We start from the raw sequence: 23,626 nt of genomic DNA on the forward strand, positions 1-23,626 counted from the left end.
GACAGAATGGTAATCATAAGACATAAATACTTTATAACACACTATGAATGATGGGGTGGGAAGCTGTATCTTACCTCAAGTACTGGTCCAGCTCCAAGAATTATTTGTTCTACTCCACTAGCAAATCCTTTTTGGCTAAGAGCAGTGAGGTGATGAATCAAGAAATTTGTGCTCTGTGTTTTCCCAGACCCACTTTCTCCAGAAATGACTATACACTGGTTCTTCCGACGCTGAAGCATAGCATGGTATGCTACATCAGCTACTGCATAAATGTGGGGCTCCAGCTTTCCAAGCTGATGGTTATCATACATTTTGACATACTTAGGGTTGTAAATAGGGAGAAATTTGAATGGATTTATTACTATTAGTATGCTCCCAACGTATGTGTAAATTTTCTCCTGTTTAAAACGATTTCTAAGGTTTTCTAGGAGAGTTCTCTCATTCAAGTCTGGCAAAGCACATAAATCATCGTAGTCTTTGTACTGCGGTTGAGGAAGGAAGCCACGTTCCATCATCCTGCGCCGCTCTTCTGTCACCTGCAACCAGGACTGGAGACTGGCATAATGTATTGACCCATCTAGGTTCTTTTCCCTTAGAAGAAAACGATAGTCCTCTCCACTCAAACGGTTCTCTAGGGCCATTCGGGGCCACAACATCATGCGCTGGACAGGGCAGTCTGTGGGGTTGAGGATCCATTCTTCCCCACCAAACTCCTTCACCTCTGCCAAAACGTAGCATTTTGTTTTGTCCAGTTGAAGTTTGTTAATGAGAGAGTCTATCACCTCAGCAGCTGTGGAAGTTTTTCGTGCAATAACAGGACAATAGATGGTCCCTTCAGCAATGTTCCCAGGGTATATGTGTAGTGTGTGTTCGCTGTCCTCAAAGCGTCTTCTTCCTCCAACATCATTTCCACTCATATTGGACTTCTTCCCATCAGTAACAGTAATCCATCTTCAGAATGGTTGAATAATGGTCATGGCATCAGCACTACAAAATGAAACAAAAAATAGTTTATTGATAGGATATTTTCAATCAGCAAGTTTGTTTGTTTGTTTGTTTTTGAAAACTTGAGGTCACTTGGGCTTCTAGTGACAAAGATGAATCTAGGCACACTCCCAGACCATGTACCTGCTTCTTCATGGGGAGCATGACTCCATCCAAAGTCCAATTATCAGAACTTGGGAACCACCCACCATGTCTCTGTCTTGCCTGGATTCAGCGTAAACTGAATCCAGCCCACCACCAAGTCCAAGAACAAGTCCAGGATTTGCACAGCTTTTCCTGATTTAGGTGTTACAGAGAAGCAGAGCTGGGCATCATCAGCATACTGATGACACCTCACCCCAAATCTCCAAATGACCCCTCCCAATGTCTTCAGATAAATTTTAAACAAACTGGGACCAAGATGGTAATCTGCTTCATCCAAGAGTACTTGTTTGTTGTCAATCAACGTTCTGCACTGTGCAAAGTCTAAGATTTCAGGCAAATGCCCAGTTCAGTTTTAAATGGGCCAAACCATTTTTAAAGAACATCACACAAATACAGAATATTCAAATGCTGTACTGGTGACAAAAGTAAACCAGCTGTATTCTGATTATTTATGCATCCATTCCCTTAAAGAAGTTTTATTTCCTTACATCTCACTGTAGACTACTTATTTATGTTTATGTGATTCATCCTCATGCACATAGCTGAAGTTTCAGAAACAAATTACTGTCTTGTTTGCTAAATATACACATCTCCACAAAAACAGCACGCCAAAGAATAAACTTAGCAAGAAGGTCTTACCCTCTGCAGGTATTCAGGATACATGCAGGAGATCGGGAACACTGCTATTATACTTCACATGTAATAACAAATGGAAACATTTCCTGAAAGCCAATTCCCATGAAGCTATTATATAGATACCCACGCTTGCCAGCTGACTGCCAGGAAGCTTTACATTTAACCTTCACAATGCATCTGAGGGGAAAGACTGCATAAATTATAATGGCACTCTCTAATGTCCCCGATATGAAATGATTAAGATGTAAATGAACATTTTTAAAAAGAACATTTGAGCTGTCACAAGCTAAAGAAATTATCTCCTGCAGATTTCCCTTTATGAAGCAGGCCAGTCACTAGCTCTTAGCACATAATGGGAGGCAAACATTTTCAGAGTATGGTAGTAGTCCAATAGAAGGGTTGCAGTTTATTCATTATTTCCATTCACAGGACAAGAAGTGCTTGAGAATGCTACAGGAAATCCTGCCAGGCAAATTATAACAAGGTGCAAGAAAAAGTATACAGTACTTTTAGTATACCTGTTCTGGAATGCGGAGCTCATCTACAAATAGTAGCAGGATTAGCTTTGTGATACATTGCAGAGGTTCAGTACAGATATGATCAGAAATAGTCTTTTGCTTTGCCACTTTTTCAAGCTGGTACATCACATTTGAAGAACTACTGTACTGGTGTTGTCTGTGATCTTTGATCATAGCTCCTGAAGAAGGAGCATTCCACACCAAAACATGTAGAGCTACAATAAAAAAATATTGTATCTGTGAGCACTGGAGTTTGTACTCTTCCTTCTATTACATAAAATAGTACAAGACCTCTCTTTCAAGGCAGTTTGTATAGCATCAGAAGAGTTTGGATTCTTGATTTTCACTGATGCAATAAACAGTTATATATGGGATTGATTGCCAGCTACACAAAGGCTTCCGCCGGTGGGTTCCACTGCTATGCTCTGACGGCAGCCTAAATATAGCAAGGGATTGCTGCTTTGTGTGGCTATGCCTCCAAAGCAACTTATTGACCCTTGCTGACCTCCAGGACAGCCTATAATACCCTTCCTGAGCAAAAGGTTACTTGGTTCACTTATGCTGCTTCCTCTTGGCCTAAGCCATGTTCCTATTTTTCACCTTTCTGCTACTTGCCTCCCTGCACATTGCCCAATTCATCCTCTTTGTCAGCATCCTTATCTTTGTTTCTCCTACATTCACCTGAAGATTGATTATCTGATTATTTCTTCTAGTTCTATTCAGATAGTGCTTACCGCCATACTCCAAAAGAACCTCAGCTATTAGCTATACCTTCCTTAAGCAGCTTCTCAACTGACTGTCTCCAGTCCACTCCCACCAATCCTGCCCTCAATCTCCCTGCAACTATAATTCAGAAGCAATAGGCAAATAATACCATACCTAAAACTTAGGTCAACACATTCTCTATTTGTTGCAAGGGCAACCGAAACATGCCTTCCATAAGTAACCAACATGGTGCTCTCCATATGCTGTGAACTACTTCCCTTATTTCTGACAACTGGCTACCCTGGCTGGGAACAACAGAAAATGCAATCCACAACATTTGAAGGGCACTGCAATGGCTGCCCTGTATCAGCCACTGGAAGCAGCAAAGCTAATCTGCTTCTCCCTCCCACCCCCCCACCCCCACCCCGCAATTTGGCAACCAGAACAGGGATGAAGGCAGAGTCATGGCTATGGAAACAAAATTTAACCAGCAGCCCAGCTGAGGAAGTGGGAACTTTGGTCATTCAAACTTAAATCCCTTCTCAGTGTGGTCCTTCAGTAAAACAAGACACTAATGAGGGCATACTAACAACTACATGCAGTGCCTTTAGAGCATTAAAAAATGGGGATTATTTCAATCCAGGTGGTTTTGATGCAGTGGTATGGAAAATATTACACACGTAAAGAATGAGCAGCAATGACATGGCATATTTTAATCAATCTTTTAAAACGAAAAAAGTTTGACCCCTCTCACTTGTTAACACATCACAAACTCCTGAGGACAGGAAGCTTTAGCAAGGCCGTTATGGTGCCAGCCTGTCTGCAGTACTTCCCATATCACCACATTATGTTATTACACTGGCAAAACTTAGTCATCAAGTGGACATAAAAGCTATATGCAGATCTATCTAGGTAAGGTAAAAGTAAGGACCCCGGACGGTTAAGTCCAGTCAAAGGCGACTATGGGGTGCAGCGCCCATCTCACTTTTTAGGCTGAGGAACCCGGCATTTGTCCACAGACAGCTTTCTGGGTCTGGCGCACAGAGGAATGTGAGGAGTGCCAGAGCACATGGAAACACCATTTACCTTCCCAAGTATTTATCTACTTACACTGGTATACTTTCGAACTGCTACATTGGCAGAAGCTGGGACACAGCAACGGGAGCTCACTCCATCATGCAGATTCAAACTGCTGACCTTCTGATCGGCAAGCTCAAGAGGCTAAGTGGTTTAGACTACAGTGCCACCTGCAGATCTGCTGCCTACTGGTTCCAAGCCCCAATCATGATAATGATAACGATAACGATAATAATATTTTTTTTATTTATACCCCGCCCTCCCCAGCCAAGGCTGTAGGAACATGATGCAGGAACACATAAAGCAGGATCTCAACTAAACCACTGATGGGATCATGGTTTCTCACAACAGTCTAGGCAGGAACCATAGTTAGGCTAGAGGGGACAGTTTGTTTTCAGCCAAACACCTTGTCCATTTCTTAAAAGGTTTTCCTCTAAGGATAGTCTTGCTCATCTCTGACTACATACCCTATTAAATCCCTGCTGTGACTTTCACTTCTATAAATTTCCCACTATCAGACAACTGAAGATAGCTCTGCTCCCTATGTTCTCTCTTGCTGCGCTCTCCACCTGGAACTCCTCCCAGAAACCCTTCAAGATTCCACATATCACCCCCCTCAAAATCCACCTTTGTCATGAAAATAAAATAAAAACCTAAATTTGCTTTGTTGTAGTCCCCAATATTTAACAGTATAATCTGCTTGGGCAGAATGCTGCTTGTGTTATCATACCTTCTTACTATAATATTAGCCGAGAAGTCACTCTTAAGAAAAAGTGTCATGATACACACTTTCTCCAAACTAATAGGAGTAGTAGTACCCAGTCAGCCATTCAGCCCAACAGAAGTACCCCTTCAAGGATATAGGTACTTGTAATGACACACATCTGTGTACAGTATATGCATGGTGTTGTACTTAATAGAGCATGGCTCAAATTTGAGGATGAGGCTAAAATATCTCACTTTTAATAGAATCAATAAACTCTTTAATGCAATGGACCATAGCAAGCTTCTGAACTGGACCAAACATCTCGGTAGCACTTTGGGGGAAGCGGCGCGGGGGAAAATTTAGGACACTGTTCACTGTTCCCACTGTCTCTGCATCTTCCTTTCTTGTTGAGTATTACTGCTGCTCCTTTAAGTTAATATTAGCTATAGTTTGTCCAGATTCAGGGGTGTGGGTGCTTAATCTAAGATGGTACACAAGCCTGAAGTTCATTCTCTTAATGCCAAACAAGACCAATCTTTGTTGCATCTGTTTCCCAAATATCAAATGACAACCCTATAAATCAGTGATGGCCAAACTTGGCCCTCCAGCTGTTTTGGGACTACAACTCCCATCATCCCTGGCTAACAGGACCAGTGGTCAGGGATGGTGGGAATTGTAGTCCCAAAACAGCTGGAAAGACAAGTTTGGCCATCACTGCTTCAAATGAAGCTGCTGATAGTTTATTTTATATATTCTCATATATGAATAACTTTTATCAGTAAATCTAAACAAAAATGAAAGGTTTCCAGCTACAGTTTCCCTGAAAACACTTTGTAGCTTTCATTAGCAATATCAGGTCCAAATAATGATTGAGCTACAGTGACCCATCTTGCCACAAAATGTGTAAAGTCATTTATGGAATAATCCAGGAACACCAGCTTTAAAATTCACACAGATCTCAACATCTGCATTTTAGCAAAGGAAAGAAGCTAACTACAAGAAAAGCATGCATTTTTGTCCAACTCCTGTGCTTTCAATGCAAACTGGAAAATGTAGACGAGCCAATTGCTTCAAGACATCTTATTAGGCCAATAAATGCTACCCAATGCATTATACTCCATTTAAGAACAATAATCCTGCCAAGTAAGCACAGTAGCTCAAACATAAAGATGACAATGCAGTGCCTTCCTCTCCAAAGCTGTTTGGTATATTTTTAAAAACCACCAAAACCTTAAAATTAAGCAAGGGCAAAAATGGAAAGCAACAATACAGAGAGGACATTGTTCACGGATAAACCATAAGGTCCTAATTTCAATTCCTGGCATCTCCAGCTAAAGAAGGGATGGTCAAGACTTTCAGGATGCTTCTCTACATCTGTACTACATATGGATCCTTGGTATTTTTTTGGTTTACATTATAAAAAGCAAAACAAAAAAACTCACTACCCTTATTTTTTTTTTAAAAAGGGGGGCATAGGGAAGGCTTCAAAAGATCTGAGGGAGCTCCACTTTGAAACGCCTGTATATCACACATACCAAAAACACAGTAAAGACATTTTGACAAAGCAGAACAAAATGAAGTATCAAAATAATTATAAATGGTACTGTGCGAAAGTTCCAAACAGAAGTGCTTTTAAGCCCAAACCTTGGGACCACAGTCAACTAACCCGAAAGCTAACATCTAGAGGGAACCATAATACAGTGGTACCTCGGTTTATGAACTTAATCTGTTATGGAAGTCCGTTCTTAAACTGAAAGCGTTCTTAAACCGAGGAGTGCTTTCCCTAATGAGGCCTCCCGCCACCAGTGCCCTTCCACCGTTCAGATTCCCTTCTTAGACCGAGGTAAAGTTCTCAAAGTGGGACACTATTTTTGGTTTTGCAGAGTTTGTAAACCGAATGGTTCTTAAACCAGACTGTTCTTAAACCGAGGTACCACTATACCTCTAAACCAAGAAATATATGTTCCCCACCCTTCATTTACCTCAGTTTTAAAGAGCTGTTGTCTTCATTTCTTTCACTCTAAATTGGAAGAGGACAGCAGTGTTAATTTTTCACAGATATCAACTGAAACTAAGCCACATGATCTACATAGTGAGAAGTCTGCATTTATTACACTTCCTGAAAATCTTCAAGTTGTACATTAAAAGTGAAAGTACTTCCCAAAATAATCTGTCAGGCTCCAGTTCATTCAGGGCAGCACACAAATAACAAAAAGAAAATGAAACAGAGCCAAAACATCTCACCACAATTTGCAACTGAGTATCTAAGTAGCTGGAATCTAACAGGGTTCTATTTCATAGCTTCCTGGTACTGTCCTATCAAACAGAATTACAAAAGCTTTTAACATTCTGGAAAACAAAATGAATGTTTGGAAATAAATTAAAATAATTGTTTCAAAAGATAGTCTTTTTTCTATTCTCACTCAGCAAGTCTCTGAAAACAGTTGTAGATAGCCAGGCAACACATCATAATTTCAGCATCAATATTTTCATGGTTATAGAAGGGAAAGGGACCCCTGATCATTAGGTCCAGTTGCGGATGACTCTGGGGGTTGTGGAGCTCATCTTGCTTTATTGGCCAAGGGAGCCGGTGTACAGCTTCCAGGTCATGTGGCCAGCATGACTAAGCCGCTTCTGGCAAACCAGAGCAGCGCACGGAAATGCTGTTTACCTTACCACTGGAGCAGCACCTATTTATCTACTTGCACTTTGACGTGCTTTCAAACTGCTAGGTGGGTAGGAGCTGGGACCGAGCAACGGGAGCTCACCCCACTGTGGGAATTTGAACCGCCGACCTTCTGATCGGCAAGCCCTAGGCTCTGTGGTTTAACCCACAGCGCCACCCACATCCCAGTGCCCACTGGCATCTCAATAGAAGGTAACTCGCCCTTAAACCACAACTTAGGGCTCCTTTACTTAAGAAGCTCCTTCTTAAGTAAGTAACCAAACTGACATATTGAGAACATGGACTGTGCTAAACAGCATTTCCTTTAGTGCTTCTCCACTCATATTTTGCCTTCAACTGTCTCTGCTTCAATTTCAAAAGATGTCACTGTGAACAGAAAGCCGTGTTTGTGGCAAAGCAACAATGCATGAGGCATATATACAGTGCACTTACATTTGTAAATTACTTCTCATATATTTGAGAAAATCATGAAACAGTCCTGTTAAATTGGCCAGTGTTATTCCTATTTACCGATGGCAAGCTGTAGGAATAGTGACTTAAGGCCATACTGGTGAGTTTAAGCCTGGAGTTCTGTAGCTAAACCAGAGATTGGCAAGCTCCAATTCTGAGCCAGTATAGTGCCTTAAATCACTTCATCACGAGCACAACTCAAGCCAGACATGAATATCTGTTACCAAATCAGACCATCAGTCCATCTCACAAAAAGGATATACTTATTGTTCACAAGAGAAAATGCTTCCATTGTCAAAGGACTTCTGCCTCACAGGACACTCAGCACATGACTTCCAAGAACAGATGCATAGTATCATATGGTTTTGCTTGCTTGTTAAAAACTGAGTGGTTAGGATTTTTCTTTTTTTAAAAATAATTTTTATTCATTTTCCAAGCAATTTTATACAGTCAACAAATATTTTCACACTCATTCTTCAATTTTTGACTTCCCTCAGTTTCTCTGTCAATCTTTCGTAAAATTTCTATTTTGTTAACGCATTTCAAAACATAATATTGCCTTTTAGAACTCCTTCTACTCTTACTCTCTTTTTTGCACTATTTCTTACTATCTCACAGAGTCTCTTCAAAACCAACAAGCGTTGTCTGTACATCACATATGTTTTTCAGATATTCTGTAAATCTCCCCCAGTCCTCAATAAACTTTTGGTCTTTCTGATATCGAATTTTCCCAGTCAAATTATCCAATTCTGCATATTCAGTCAATTTCCTTCTCCATTCTTCCACTGTTGGAATTTCTTCCTGCTTCCATCTTTGGGCCAGAAGTATCCTTGCAGCAGTCACTGCGTATTGAAACAGTTTACAGTCTCTCTTATTAATTTCATTTCCTACCATTCTTAATAGGAAGGCCTCTGGTTTTTTAACAAACGTATATTTCAACATCTTTTTCAATTCATTGTATATCATTTCCCAGAAGCCTTTCACCCTTTTACACTCCCATCACATATGATAGAAAGTCCCTTCTTTTTCTTTACATTTCCAACACTTGTTGCATGTTTTGTACATTTTAGCCAGTTTCACTGGCGTTATATACCATCTGTAAACCATATTCATTACATTTTCTTTCAACACAGTACATGCTGTAAATTTTAACCTTTCATTCCATAATTTCATCCAGCCATCATACTGTATATTATAACCAAAATCTCTTGCCCAATGTATCATTACTGCTTTTACCTCTTCATCTTTTGTATGCCACTCCAGCAACATTTTATACATTTTAGACAGATTTTTTATTCTTTACCTTCATAGCCACATATTTTGCAATCTTTTTAAAACATTTCATTGATCTGATAGTAATGTAACCAATCATAAACAGATTCTTTCACCTCTTCATAAGTTTTGGTTAGGATTTTTCTATGGCACATTTATTCAAACCATTAATGATTGATTATGCTGCTGGGCACATTATTATGCATTTGGGCCTTAAAACGGATCATTTCATACTAAAGTACAGTACTAGGATTAACAAAACAATTTGGCTGGTATCATTGCTTCCCAAAGCTTTTTTTTCTATTTTTTTCTTTGCTACATCTATTCCTTAAAGTTGAGGTTGGAGACATTTCTTTTGTTGACTTTGGGTCTTAAATACTTAAACTGCAATGGGGTAATCTTTCAATGTATTCATAATATTTCTCTTACAATATCAAGACACAGAAACTCAGCTTTCCATTTCATAGGCTGAAACTACAAGTGCCGCCTTAGCAAAAACATCAAAGCTATGAAGCAAACAAAAGTTACAATTGGAAATAATTTTTCACCATATAATCCCAACATTGTCATTTCATCGTTTTCTGTAACAATGTGGAGTTGAGTTACACCCTGCCTGCCAAGTATGTTGAGGTAACAAGACATTTGGAAACGTGATGAGATGTGACATGCCTGTAAATCAAGTTACTACTATCAGCTTGAGTTCAGTGGTTTAAGAATTTGGGAAATTTTGTCTGTTGTCTGAATAGCATTTGGGTCAAAGATTTTTATGTTCTTTGGCTTCCTTCATGCTTTACTTTGTTATTCTGAGGATGATGATGGTGATCACTATTTAGACCATTTTTCAAAGGTTTAGTGCAAGTGAAAAGCTTTCCTTTCAGGCTTTGAAACAAGTGACGGAAACTTCAGGCCCATGGGCCAGAAGTGTCCCTCCAGCCATCTCCCTAAGGCCACACCTCCTCTCCAGCCCTATGCACTCTCCTTAAGTGTTTTTGCCCAGCTGGAATTTGTCTTTGAACCATGTTTGCCTGAAAGGAAGATGGAGAAAAGGAGGGAGGTACGTGCAAATTATTAAGAGGTTTTGTTATAATCAAGTGGTATATATATTTAGTTTCATTATAATCAAGTGGTAAATATATTTCATTAAATAAATATGTATATTATACACACACAAACCCCCTGATTATTTGTGTTTGTTTGGAATGTAGCCTAGTCTACAAAAGAAAGAGTCACATCCATTGCTCCATCCACTTTTGGCCTCTGGCTCCGCCTACCACTGACAGGGCAGAACTAAGGCTTAAAAAGGTTCCCCACCCTTGCTCTAAAGCAGAGGCAAATTTGTTTACTTTGCCCTTTTTTCCGGCTATTCTATATCTAAGGACTGATCAATATAACCAAAATTATGATGCATTTATTTACAAGTTATAGTCTGCCTTTCAATCAAATGATTCTCAAAGCAGTTTACAAGCAGTTTTGGTTGCAATACCAAACACACCCACACACCCACACCCACCTTGGTCCTTTTCATACACCACTTAGTATTCTGGACTGGGCCAGGCTGTTTTCCTTCAGGGGCAACTAGGAGCTTAAAGAGTCTTCCTTATGGAAGTGAGGATGAAAACCAACTTCCTGCAGATTCTCTTTTTCTAACGGATGGGGCCAGGATGGTGTTCCTATATAATTTAAATGCATTGTGCCTATTTGCAAGCACTAGTACACTCTGAGACACTCCAGAATTTGCCCTCTAGGTTACCAGAGTCAACTTTGTTCAACACTATATTTTAATGTTTCTGTAACATTTATACATATGAACCACTTAAGTGCCTATTTTAGCATTTAGTGGTATACAAATTAAACAGCAACCAGCTGAAAATATTAATTGCTCAAATGTTTGAATTGTGCTGCTTAATACTTCTGGAACCCAGGGAAAGGCAATAGTGAAGAGTGACATAATGCCAAAGGAAGTGTGCTAGTGGTGAGGGTCAAATGCTGGGAAATTTAGCCTACTGTTTTTAAAAATTATATTCACTTCACTTCACCAGCAGAATTAGGAACATTTAGCAGCACTTGACACAGCAGGCAACTGCCGGAGGAAAAAGAACAGAACAAGCGATCCATTCAGTGGGCAGCCTGTTCTGTCACAGTCCACTAGTAATGGATCAGTCATAGGGCAGATGCTACCTCTCAGCCTCAGATGCTTGGCTTCCTGGATATTTGTCAGTTTCAGAAGAGAGGCCGGAAGATTTTCTAATAAGATGGGTATTCAGAACTACCATGCAAACTGAAGCACAAAGGTTTTTCTTTTTCCATTTTGCAATTCTGCAAGAATGCAATGGTTCATGCTTATCATATACAAAATCCTGGTCCATCTGGCCACAGAAAGCTTGCCTAGCACCTATACTAGTTTTTATTCAGTGTTAGGTGAATGTTTTTATTCTCTCAGGCCTTTTAATGTTCTTAATGGTGCTTTATTTTTGTTTTATGATTGAACAATATTTTATCTTATAACTGCCTTTATATTTATCATTGTAAACATGCTGGAAATTTCAACTGAATGATGGTATAAAATAAAAATAAAAAGGCACCAACAAATACATTTTTTTGTAATCAAACATATCTAAGCCAAACCTTTCTGCAAGTGAGCAACTGACCCCCAAGTTCTTTGTGCTGAAGAAACAGCAGCAGAATCCTTCAGTTTCTTCCTTTTTTCATAACCCAGCACAAATGCAACATAAAAACCAAGGCATATTTGTGGACTTGTGATTCTCTCTAGAAAAAAAGCTATGTCCCAAAGAAAGCAGGAAGGCAGAACCTGTGTCCTGCAACAGTCCACCTCATAACTGCCACATACTTCCTACTCATGAGGATTCAGGCACTTGCAGATCTGTCTGTTTTCCAGTGAGGTGGCCAAACTGCAGTATCTGAAGCAGAACAAGACTACTGTAATACCACAGAGGCAAACAGAAGTCAATTTTAGGCAGGCAATCCAGGAAGAGACAGTAAATGTGCTGGGGGAGAGACAGAAGAGAACAGACACGGGTTGCAGGAATATCAGAAACATGGGGAGGGGGAAAGGTTCGCAGGGCACAGAATCGAAGCAGGAACATACAGGAGTGAAAAGGAGAATTTATGAAATGCAGCATGCCTGTTGCTGCACAAAAGCATCTGCTAACAGGAAGGGGAAATTTATATATAGACAGGAAAGGGCAGTGACCAATCACAGTGTGAAGAGGTGTAACAAGGCAAAGAACTGGCAAAGCTACTTGGGCCCCAGGAGGCCCATGTTTTTCCACGCAGATATAGTGTATGAAGGAACAAGACAACAACCTAGTGGCAGAAAGCAGTTGTTTTGAGTATGCCTATGAGCCCAACAATAGCAGGATATATTTCAAGCTACTGTATTTTCTACTTCGTCTATTTTTTAAAAATAGACCAGTAGTTTAAATTGGTATGTTATGCTAAATTAAAAAGGTCATCTTTAAAAGGCGGTACAACAATTTTTCAATGTAATTATAGACTGAAAAACAGAATGACACCAGTATAGATTTTCGGGAGCAGTTTCCCCCCACTTTTTTAAGAACAAGAACCCAACTTCAATCCCAACCTTCAACACTAGCCTGACTTTTCAAAGAAGCTTAGCCAGCATATGTCAGAGGCTACATGCATTTTTTCCTTGTAGTACAGAAGCTACTTCCCCTTATTACCGTGCTGGCACCAATCTTTATGCTGCATCAGTAATTGTATAATTGTACAATTTGTGGAGAGGGAGGCAGTTTGTTTCAACTGTGTTGTGTTTTAATCTTCTACGCATTGTATACTAGCAAATGAAATGGTAAAACTAACTTGACTGGATTGCAGAAGTGCTTTGACCATTTCACTTTGAAGGAAGCCCAAGCTAACAACACACCAAGTGGACTCTACTAAAGTTCTATGTAAATCCGCTGCCCTGCTGCTCACAGTAGCCAAAAAGATGCTTCCTGGAAGTGCACGTGAACGGCAAGAATACAATAGTCTTTCAGCAACTGGTACTGTTTTTAACTTCTGACTTTTATTGGTAATTTAAATTTAGTTTTTATATTTTTGTAAACTGCTTATAGGTTTTTACAATGAAGTGGTGTACAAATTTTGTCAAATAGAACAAAATATTGCCTCTAACATGGTGGTTGTATATACTTATCACAGTTAATAGCTGTTGATGGATCTGTCTTCTTCCCTTAATTTGTCTATTTCCCCTTTAAAGCCTCTCAGCTGGTGGCCTTTAATGCAGAGACAGTAAATTCCAGAAATAACGCTTTGCGGTGAAGTGCTTTATCTGCCATGAAATTAGCAATCAATTTCATTGAATGATCACAGTTCTTCTGACTTTCAAGTATTATTGGGAAAATGAGAAAAAAAATCTATCCACTTTCTATAAACCATGCAATTTTTTATACCCTCTACATTTATAACACAGCACTAAGAGCAATTGTTGCTTAGTGAGAAGTTTTTCTTCCTATAGGTGACAAAAAAGGAAACCCCTGTCTCATTTCCTCGAACTAGTTTGAGAAAGTACAAGACAACCAAGTACAGATTAAAATGAAATTAAACACATAAGGCAGAATTTAATTGCAATTTCAGATTTCCCAGCTGAATTTAGATTGTATTAGTTTAAACTGGAACTTTGTGTACCTTCCTTTTTTTCATTCACTTATCTTTTTTCATCCAACATCTGCCTGCAGTATGTTACATCCCACACATATCCCCCATATTCTTGGGGAAGGAAGCACATGTGAGGGATGTATAATATGCCTTATTACAAACAGAGCAGCTTGCACATTACATATTTTTAACACAGCATGGGCTTCAACCCCAAAGCAACGCCTTGTATGAGAAGTATGTGGTTCTGACGTCAAATAACTGAACCACATAAGAACTAAAAATACTGCTGTTGGTAACGGAATAGTTAACATGTAACATGTAACCATGGCAAAGAATGAATAAATGAGCATGTGGCTAAAAATTGCAGAAACTATGCTCTCTCTCTCCTCCCCCCCCCCCACACCTCCAGTCTTGCTGCTTCTCTACCTAGAGCTAAGCCATGATTTGGCTTAGTGCTACATCTGAAGCAAGACTCACAGTTTTGATCCAGCAAAGAATAGATTGTAGCCAAGATTTGTTCTTGGCTTACTGCTCATGGTTTGTCTGCAACAGTATAAACCACCAGCCTTGTTTCATTCATAATGTTAAGCCAAACCATGGCTTAGCTCTAGGTAGTGCAGCAACAGCAAGTACAGCAGAGGAACGAAGCCAGGACAATTATCGCTGTGAGGTATATATATGCTCATTCACTCATACTTAGCCATGGTTTGGTTGAGTATTATGGCCCAGACTGTAACCCCCGCATAAGTGGGGGGAGGGATGCTTGTATACACAGCTCTGTGCCCGCTATGGTGTGTGGTACCTGCAAGACCTGCCTAGCTCAACAGTGCTAGCGTATAGTGTAGCAAAAAAAAAAAAAAAAAAAAAAGGTTGTGTTATCCTGAATTAAACTATTAGTTATCACCAATAAGCCAAAGATGTAAGTAACCAGACTAATCAGAATATATACAAGTAACTGGCTTGTGACTTTGCACATGTTCTTTTTCACATCCCCAAATTCTGCTTTCCTGGCGATATATGCCTCTGTCAAGCTCCATCAGCATCTCTAATAGCATTTTTTTACTCTACTGTGTGCTCTGGATTTGGAGCTTCAAAACAAGAATTAATTTTTTATTTTTCTTTAATGTCATACTTCAGTATTTCTAGCTAGTTCTGGAATGGGTCCCTTACCTATTCATTTTGGATTGACTTGCTTGATATTCAATGCAAACGAGCACAAGGGTGATATTTCCTTTGAGGGGGATAGGTGGTGGTGGTTATATACAGCAGACACATTGCTATAAAAAGGCTGGTTTTGTAAATGCTACTGAACATTCTGATACATATACAAGACACAGAGTACTGAAATACTGTCAGTTCTCCAAAAACATGAACCAGAAACTAAAAAGATAAAAATAGTACTGTCAAGAGCATTTTTTTTAATGGTTTCTCGCAAGTACATTTTGGAGAGTGCAATAACTGCCTGTAATTTCAGGTGCCTGGTGTCAATGCCTGTGAGGAGAACACTCTACCTGACACCAATGCTGGAAGGGTCCATGGAGAGGGGAGTGGTGAGCACTTTGTTATTCAGCTTCTATTGCAAATCCCTTCTAAACACATTTAGGGAAGTACCTACTCAGAGAGGTGTGTGATACAGAGGATGTGTGACTAGTCAGTGGGAAATAAAAGGGGAGTAGCACCAGAGCAGTGTTCCCCAACTGGTAGGTCATGAAGCATGTGTAAGTGGGCTGCAGGTTTTATAAGGAAACCCAAAATAATTATTGCTTGTAATCCTTAACTGGTATGATAAACACCTCTTACATTTTGTTTTGTTGGCATATTATAATGATGTGCTGACACTTGTAACCCAACTTCAGAAAGGCTCAAGTCTTATATTTTAACACTTGGGGACCACCTTCTGGTTCAAGAGCTAAGGTTCAAATTCTATGTAACAATAGGTAAAAAAACCCGTAAAGGACAGCTAAGTCCAGTCAAAGGCGACTATGGGGTTGCTTTCAGGCCAAGGGAGCTGGCATTTGTCCATAGATAGCTTTCCGCGTCATGTGGCCAGCATGACTAAACCACTTCTGGCGCAACAGAGCACCATGACAGAAATCAGAGCACACGGAAACACTGTTTACCTTTCCACCACAGCAATATCTATTTATCTACTTGCACTGGCGTGCTTTTGAACTGCTACGTTGGCAGGAGTTGGGACAGAGCAACGGGAGCTCAACCTGTCATGGGGATTCGAACTGCCAACCTTCTGATCGGCAAACCCAAGAGGCTCAGTGGTTTAGACCCCAGCGCTACCCACATCCCTCATGTGACAATAAATCAATGGGTCGCTATACTAAGTAAATTTGGATTTGTGGGTTGCCATACCAAAAAGGTGGGAACTGGAGAAACCATGAAGGGTTCAAAGTCTTCACTACTGAGCAGTGAGTCACTGTTGGGGAAAAAGTTGATCCTATGAATCAACAAAAACTTATTCCACCTTACCTTGTTTTTCATTCAGGGCCCTTAAAATGTTTGTAACTCTTTTCACATTCATTCCCCTGATGGCATGGCCAGCTGGCATGGACACTACACAAAATTGGTATGATGCATAATGTATTTGAACCTACAACACTCATCCCACATGCTCCATTGTTGGAAATAACGGAGAAGAGGGTAACAGAAACAAAATGCTGGGTCTACCCAAATATTATTTCAGTGAATTCTTCACTTTATGCAAAACATTTTTAAGCAGCTTACATACATACCGTATTTTTCGCCCTATAGGACGCTCCGGCCCATAGGACGCACCTATTTGGGGGGGGGGGGGGATCAAGGGAAAAAATTTGATTTCCCCCCAGGTTTGCGCAGCCATCCCCAAACTAGAAGAGGGAGACGGAGCACTTCGTCTCCCTCTTCTGCCTTCAGGGACAGCCTCCCAAGCCTCTGCGGGGCAGCGCACTGCGCTGCCCTGCAGAGGCTTTGCGCAACCATCCCAAGCTAGAAGAGGGAGACAGAGCACTCTGTCTCCCTCTTCTGCCTTCAGGGACAGCTTGGCCCGCTATCCCGCGAGCTTGTGGGGCTGGAGGGGGGAGAAGCAGGCTTGCTTCTCCCCCCGCCAGCCTCCCGATCAGGTCGGGGAATAGCGGGATGGCGGCGCTTCGCCATCCCCCTATCCCCCGAGCTTGTGGGGCTGGCGGGGGGGAGAAGCAGGCTTGCTTCTCCCACCCCCAGCCTCCAGATCAGGTCGGGGAATAGCGGGATGGCGGCGCTTCGCCATCCCGCTATTCCCCGAGCTTGTGGGGCTGGCGGGGGGGGGAGAAGCAGCCTTGCTTCTCCCCCCGCCAGCCTCCCGATCAGGTCGGGGAATAGCGGGGTGGCGGCGCTGCGCCTCCCCGCTGTCCCCAGCTTTTGGGTGCAGGCTGCTGCCCGCAAGCCTTGCGAGCCCGCGGGACATCCCGCCGGGCTTGCAAGACTTGGGATAGCTTCCTGAAGCCTGGAGAGCGAGAGGGGTCCGTGCGCACGGACCCTCTCGCTCTCCAGGCTTCAGCGAAAGCCTGCATTCGCCCCATAGGACGCACCCAGATTTCCCCTTCATTTTTGGAGGGGAAAAAGTGTGTCCTATAGGGCGAAAAATACGGTAATTAAAAGCCATCAAGTTTAGCAATAGAACAATAAAACCTAACCAAAGAGGGAGAAAGAAACAGCAAGAAACGTGATGCTCATCATCCCTCAAAAGTCTTAACCTTGCACCAAAAGGATATTAACATCTGCGTCATGCAGGCCTCACAAGGAGAGCATTCCATAGACAGGGGATCACAACCAAAAATGCCCTGTGCATTATTAGCACCCTCCAAACACTACTTCATATAGTTCCTTTTGATAAAACAGAGGAGAGCCTCTTTCAATTATTAGAAATGGGACTTGAGATATAGCCAGTTCTTAGCCAACTATCTTCCAGTGCATCTGTAGATGATTTGGCTTTCTTGTATGATCCATTCCAATGAAACACTAGCAGTCCCGGCTTATATCAGTTGTTTAAGACAACTCAGAACTATTTTCTACTTGCTCATATGATAACTACTGTAAACGAGAATGATACAATAATAAAATTTTGCTAAAAATAAGTGTATCTGAATCTATCAAACTAACCTAAATAAAAGGCAGATTTTATGTTTGTCTGAATTAGGGGTGTTCTAGGAAAAAGTCCCAGCAAAGTAAGAGGCTCCAGATTTACCACATTTCATTATGGGATCATGTAGAAACAGGGATATTTCACATTTGAAATGGAGGAAGTACAGAGTTCCCTACAGAATGATGCAAGCATAAGAGAATCAATAACTGGTTGTGGCTGAAACACCCTGAAAGGTTCTTGTCTATGTAGAGGATTGTCATCTAGGAATAACTGAGACTATCTTTAAATCTATTATTGAATGTCCAGCAATTACAATCTAAATATAAGGGACTACAAGTTCAAGATTGTTATGTTTCACAAGTCAATTCTCTGGAGCCACGATTGCCCCAAGAGATTATTGCTGGAGTGGCAAGGCATTCACTAAACTATCGCATCTACAGAATATAAATACAGATTGTGGAAAACCTAAAACATTGAAAAAAGAAACACAATGCACCATCCATTCTTTGTTTTCAGTGTTCAGTAAATCCTGCTTAGAATTCTTAAAATAGAATGAGGGATTGTCTGGAATTTAGAAAATTCAATACAATTTTATTGCCCACAAAAACAAATGGGAGGAGTAGAAACAGAGTAAAAAAAAAAGAAAAAGAGGGGGCCAGATTTATATGAAAATCCACTATGAAAACTTCAGCAGAACTGAAGAATGACTTAGATGCTTAAAATAAGATGAACACATTATTCCAAGAGAGAGAGAGAGAGAGACTGAAAATAATTATTAACTTGTCTTCCCTTTAAAAGATGGCTGCATCTCAGTAACTGTTCCCATATGACTCTTTAGTTTCACATGTACAGTACTCATTTGTTTACTCTTGGAGAATTTACTTCCTTTTAACCCCTGCCCTTCAAAATATTAGCCTGAAAGGCAGGAGGCTTCTATCAGTAATAAACAATTACAATTAACAGTACTTGGAATGAAACTGATGCAAATATCACTCAAATATACCCATTAGGCTATACAGTATATGACTTCTCTGGCCACGGAAAGAAAGGCTGGTTTGCAAGCAACTCTTAATTATGGGCCACAATAAGAGATTATAAATTAGCAACATTTTTAAGATAATGCAGCTTGTTGTTTGAAAATACTTTCAGAAGGAAAGCAATTTGTCTGGAACTAGCATAAAGAAGCTACCAGGGCAGGCTGAAAAAGTACAACTACTATATGCACTTTGGTTTCTCTCTCTTTCCCTTTGAAGACATAAAGGATTACTAAATTAAAAGAACACTTGCAAATAAGAACAAATTCAGGGAAAGTGTTCTAAATACTATATTTACTTGAATCTAATGCTCACCTTTTTTGGCCAAATTACGTTGCAAAAATTAAGGTGCACATTAGATTTAATGGCACATTTACATTCGCCAGCAAATACTTTTTTGGGTTTCAAGGTTCTGAAAACTGAGGTGTGCATTAAATTCAGTGGCGCATTGGACTTGAGTAAATACAGTATGTACCAATTTCCAGAGGGGTAGCAGTTCTTGAACTTTTTTGTAACACCTAATAATAATAATAATAATAATAATAATAATAATAATATCTATCTGACTGAGTTGCCTCAGCCACTCTGGGCAGCTTCCAGCAGTCTCTCTCAGCTTAAGGTTCCTATATATATTGTTGGACTACAACTCCCATCATTCCTAGTCAGAATGGCCAGTGGTCAGGGATTAGGTAAATTGCAGTTTAATAACATTTTGGTACTCCACGATTAAGAAAGGCTGTCTTAAAGACTAAATATATAATCAGAAGTGTCAGATTCTTCATTGTTACTCCTAATATGCAGTGCCAGATGAAGCCATGCTGGTGTATCAACCCATAATTTTCTCATTAATAATGGTTTCAGCCAAATAACATTGAATTTGCATTAAGCTGCCAAGTCTATAGGTCTCTGGACCAGATGAAGGGTAGTACTCAAATTTATTAAACAAAACAAAACAAAACAAAAATTCAGTCCCTCTTTCAGCCATCTGATAACAATAGCTTATGCATTTTTGTTAATTGATAACTATGGACAAAAAATACAATGCTGGAGATCTGTCATCAATATGCATGTTGATTTTGTGTATTATTTATGTGAAATATTTATCTAAGGGTTACCAAATACCATAGCGGTTCATAACAAAAAACACAATAAATCACAATGTTTTCCAAAATGGAATCCAGTACCCATGAGTCAACTAATCCTTCTGGGAAAGCTTACAGAAATAGGAGAGTTATTAGTATCAGATGAAAGGTGTACCTGTACCATGTTGGAGTCCGTCTAACTTCAATGGGCAATGTGCTCTACAAGGCAGGAGCCCCTGGTGATTGTAATGCACTGTGCTAGACGCTGTAGTTTTAGAGACATGCAGCAGATCATTTGAAGGAAGTTTATGGACCACTGGTGGTCCACAGACCAAAGTTTGGGAACTCCTGACCTAGTGTCTAGGAAGATGGCCTGTAGTCCATCCAAGACATGCATGATGAAAATGAAAAAGAACATTACCGAGGGTGAGAAAATGAATAGATATACTACAAAAGGCACATAAATTTGCAAGAGTACAGTGGCTCAGAAAAGACCTTGCCAAAAAATAAATTGATTTAAGAAATATATTGAAGGAGATGTGGTAAGGTTGTGCATAGGAGTCAATACAGTATGAAAATGGCAATTTACTGGAAAGCAGAATTACAAATTTAGCATTAAGTTTTATTTCAAAATCCTTTAACAACAAATGAGAAATTTTGCATACTGACAGTAAATTGGAATTTGTCAGTGCTCTGCTATTCCTTTGTTTGCTCCAACTAGTAATTTAAAGGAAACACTGCTAGATGGTCTAATTGACCCTATCCTTGTCTCTCTCTGTTGGTGTCTATAATTAGACAAAACTCAGCACAACACACCACCCAAAACAGGCCCTTTTCAGAGCCACACCCAATCCACTACTGCCAGTTTCAGATTTTCTTCTTTCTCAATACAGGAATAAAGTTTTATGTGATTCAACGAAGAGAATATTCAAAGCACTTTATTTCTTCAAATACTGCCACAAATACAGCATTAATGACAAAAACAGAATTTTAAAAGCTACATTTCATACTTTCATCTGTTCCAACACTCCTACAGAAGCCATCTACAACTACAATAAGAACACTTGCAAAACTTGCAATACTTTTGTGTAAATTAAAATAAAGATAGCTTTTTAAAAGGAATAAAAAATTAGTATCACATAATAGCAGAAATGAGATATAGGCAGTTTTAATCTTAGTAATGTATAACCAACATAGTGTTTTTGTGTAGAAACTAAATTGCATTTAAGTCAGAAATTGACAACTGACAGCATGTGAGTCCGATTGAGCCCCAAATCAACTTGATCTGTGCTCTAGTAGCACCACTTTTTAATCAGATGAATTGAAAAGAATGCAGATTGATTGAAGGAAGAGACTATGGAGTAGAGGGAATGTGTGTCAAAATGACATTCAAAGTTACCATGACAGTTTGGGCCCACTTTTCTAATCTAAGTAAATTAAATGCAGCTGACAATTTTCGGCATTTAAGGGGTGGGGGAACAAATCAACACATCAATGTATGATGAGACTTGGAAACTGAAATATGAGAAGGATCTCAGGATTCTAAGTTGTGGTGTTGTGATAAGTGAATTGCATACTAGGATTTGTAGTTTAAAAAAAGATATGATGGAAATGAAAGAGTGATGTAGAAATGATAGCACAGCAGTACACAAGCCATATTGGGATGCAGTGGTACCTCGGGTTACAGACGCTTCAGGTTACAGACACTTCAGGTTACAGACTCTGCTAACCCAGAAATAGTACCTCGGGTTGAGAACTTTGCTTCAGGATGAGAACAGAAATTGCACTGCGGTGGCGTAGCAGCAGCGGGAGGCCCCATTAGCTAAAGTGGTACCTCAGGTTAAGAACAGTTTCAGGTTAAGAACGGAGCTCCAGAATGAATTAAATTCTTAACCCGAGGTACCACCGTACTGCATTGTAGCCAATTTTAGTCATACTTTGAGCAGACCCACTGAAAGTAATGAGCATAACTAACTTTGCAGAACCTTTCATTTCAATGGTTGTTTGAGTAAAACCTAGTTGATACATAACTAACTTTGCAGAACCTTTCATTTCAATGGTTGTTTGAGTAAAACCTAGTTGATACAGCCTCTCTCACACCATCACCACCTCAGGGTTTCTCACTCCAAAATCATCAGATATGCCCACATTCAAACAGCAAAACAACTGGAACAACTTAGTCAAGCAATCTGTTGTGCTACAGTGAAGTTAGACCTCCAAAATAAAATTTCATCTTTACTACCAATATCATATTGAATAATTATGTCAATGAATATTTCTTTAAAAGTCAGAATAAACTTCTAGATCACTGCCAGTTCACACGTCTTGGCCTTAGTCCTAGAGCATTATTGTACAAACAGCCTCATCTCATCCAACTAGATCTTGTATTTAGCATTCAAATTAGCATTGCACTTACATGATGAATGTACTGATATTACCAGAAATTCAATTTCAGTAGGAGTTAGGGAAACTGGAGGATCTTTACTTGAGAATATAAACCAGTGGCATAATTCAGTTGACCTACCATGATCTGTTTTGGAACTAAGTTTATGCCTAGCAGAGCTTTCTCTTAAAAATATTGCTACAACAAATGAATGCAGAAGAGGATAATTGGCACCATACTCATATGTAAAAAATAATATACGTGAAGCATAAATTAACTTAAGTACAAATTAGCTGGTGTCAATAACAAAATGAATATTGCAGTTCAAATTATTCTGCATATTCTAGCAGCAGTTTTCCAGCAGTAATGGGACTGCATTCTTCCATGATTATGTCATTCACTACTCCACACACAAAGTTCTATGGCATGCATCCAATGAATACAAACCACTGTGATACTGAAAGAAACAGTCTAAAACCCACAGCATTTTGAATCATAGTGTTTGGGGCTGACAGATTTCTTTGAAGTCAGACCCCAGCCCTTAAACAAGACCAGTACAGTATATGGAAACCATAGCTGATAGTTATCTCAGAAACTGTTAACAAACTGTGCAGTCTGGCAAAAGCAGCTCTATAACCTCCTTTGGTAATTAATTCTTCTTCTAAATTAAATCTGTCCAGACATGTTTCTTCCCTATATTTGACCTAATACTTAACCAGTTGAGATCAGTGAAGATTATCACCTCCATAAAATTTTCCTCCCATGAGTATGCATTGAAAATGATTCCTCATGGAGAAAGATTATACTAGCTGAAATTGGTTATCTAAAGAAAGTCTCACACACAAGAGGACAGGCAGGAAGCTAATATCCTGCTTGTGCATACTTCCTGAAAAATCCATTTAGATGACCAATCTCAACTTAAAACCCCTCCCTTCAACATAAGCCTTGATGAGAAACATGCAAGCAATACTCTCATCAACACATTATAAAAGCTTGCATAGAGTAAAAGGGGTACATGTCAAAGGACTTAAGGAAGCAGGGGTGCCAACTTTAATAAAATATTGGGGAGCAGGTAAGCCCCACATAATTGATTACAAGACGCACACATCATTTGAATGGCAATGCCCATCAATGGCGGGGCCCCCCTCAAATATCTTATTTGTGGGGGCAAAGGGATCTTGG

General features: G+C 39.9%; 1 protein-coding gene across 11 annotated transcripts in view; it reads right to left on the bottom strand.

Moving 5' to 3' along the window:
• MYO9A (myosin IXA) overlaps nt 1–23,626 on the bottom strand; it is a 175,013-nt gene that overhangs the window by 134,249 nt on the left and 17,138 nt on the right. For all 11 annotated transcript variants that reach the window (XR_014213398.1, XM_082198217.1, XM_082198209.1 and 8 more), the window contains one exon: nt 75–987. Coding sequence is in view for 10 of the 11 variants with exons in the window: in XM_082198217.1 (XP_082054343.1) it covers nt 75–917 (843 nt within the window). In the remaining variant the exon portion in view is untranslated. The remainder of the gene's footprint in view (nt 1–74; nt 988–23,626) is intronic.

This window comes from Podarcis vaucheri (assembly GCF_965113315.1).
Source record: "Podarcis vaucheri genome assembly, chromosome: 14".
In the NCBI taxonomy this organism is placed as follows: domain Eukaryota; kingdom Metazoa; phylum Chordata; class Lepidosauria; order Squamata; family Lacertidae; genus Podarcis; species Podarcis vaucheri.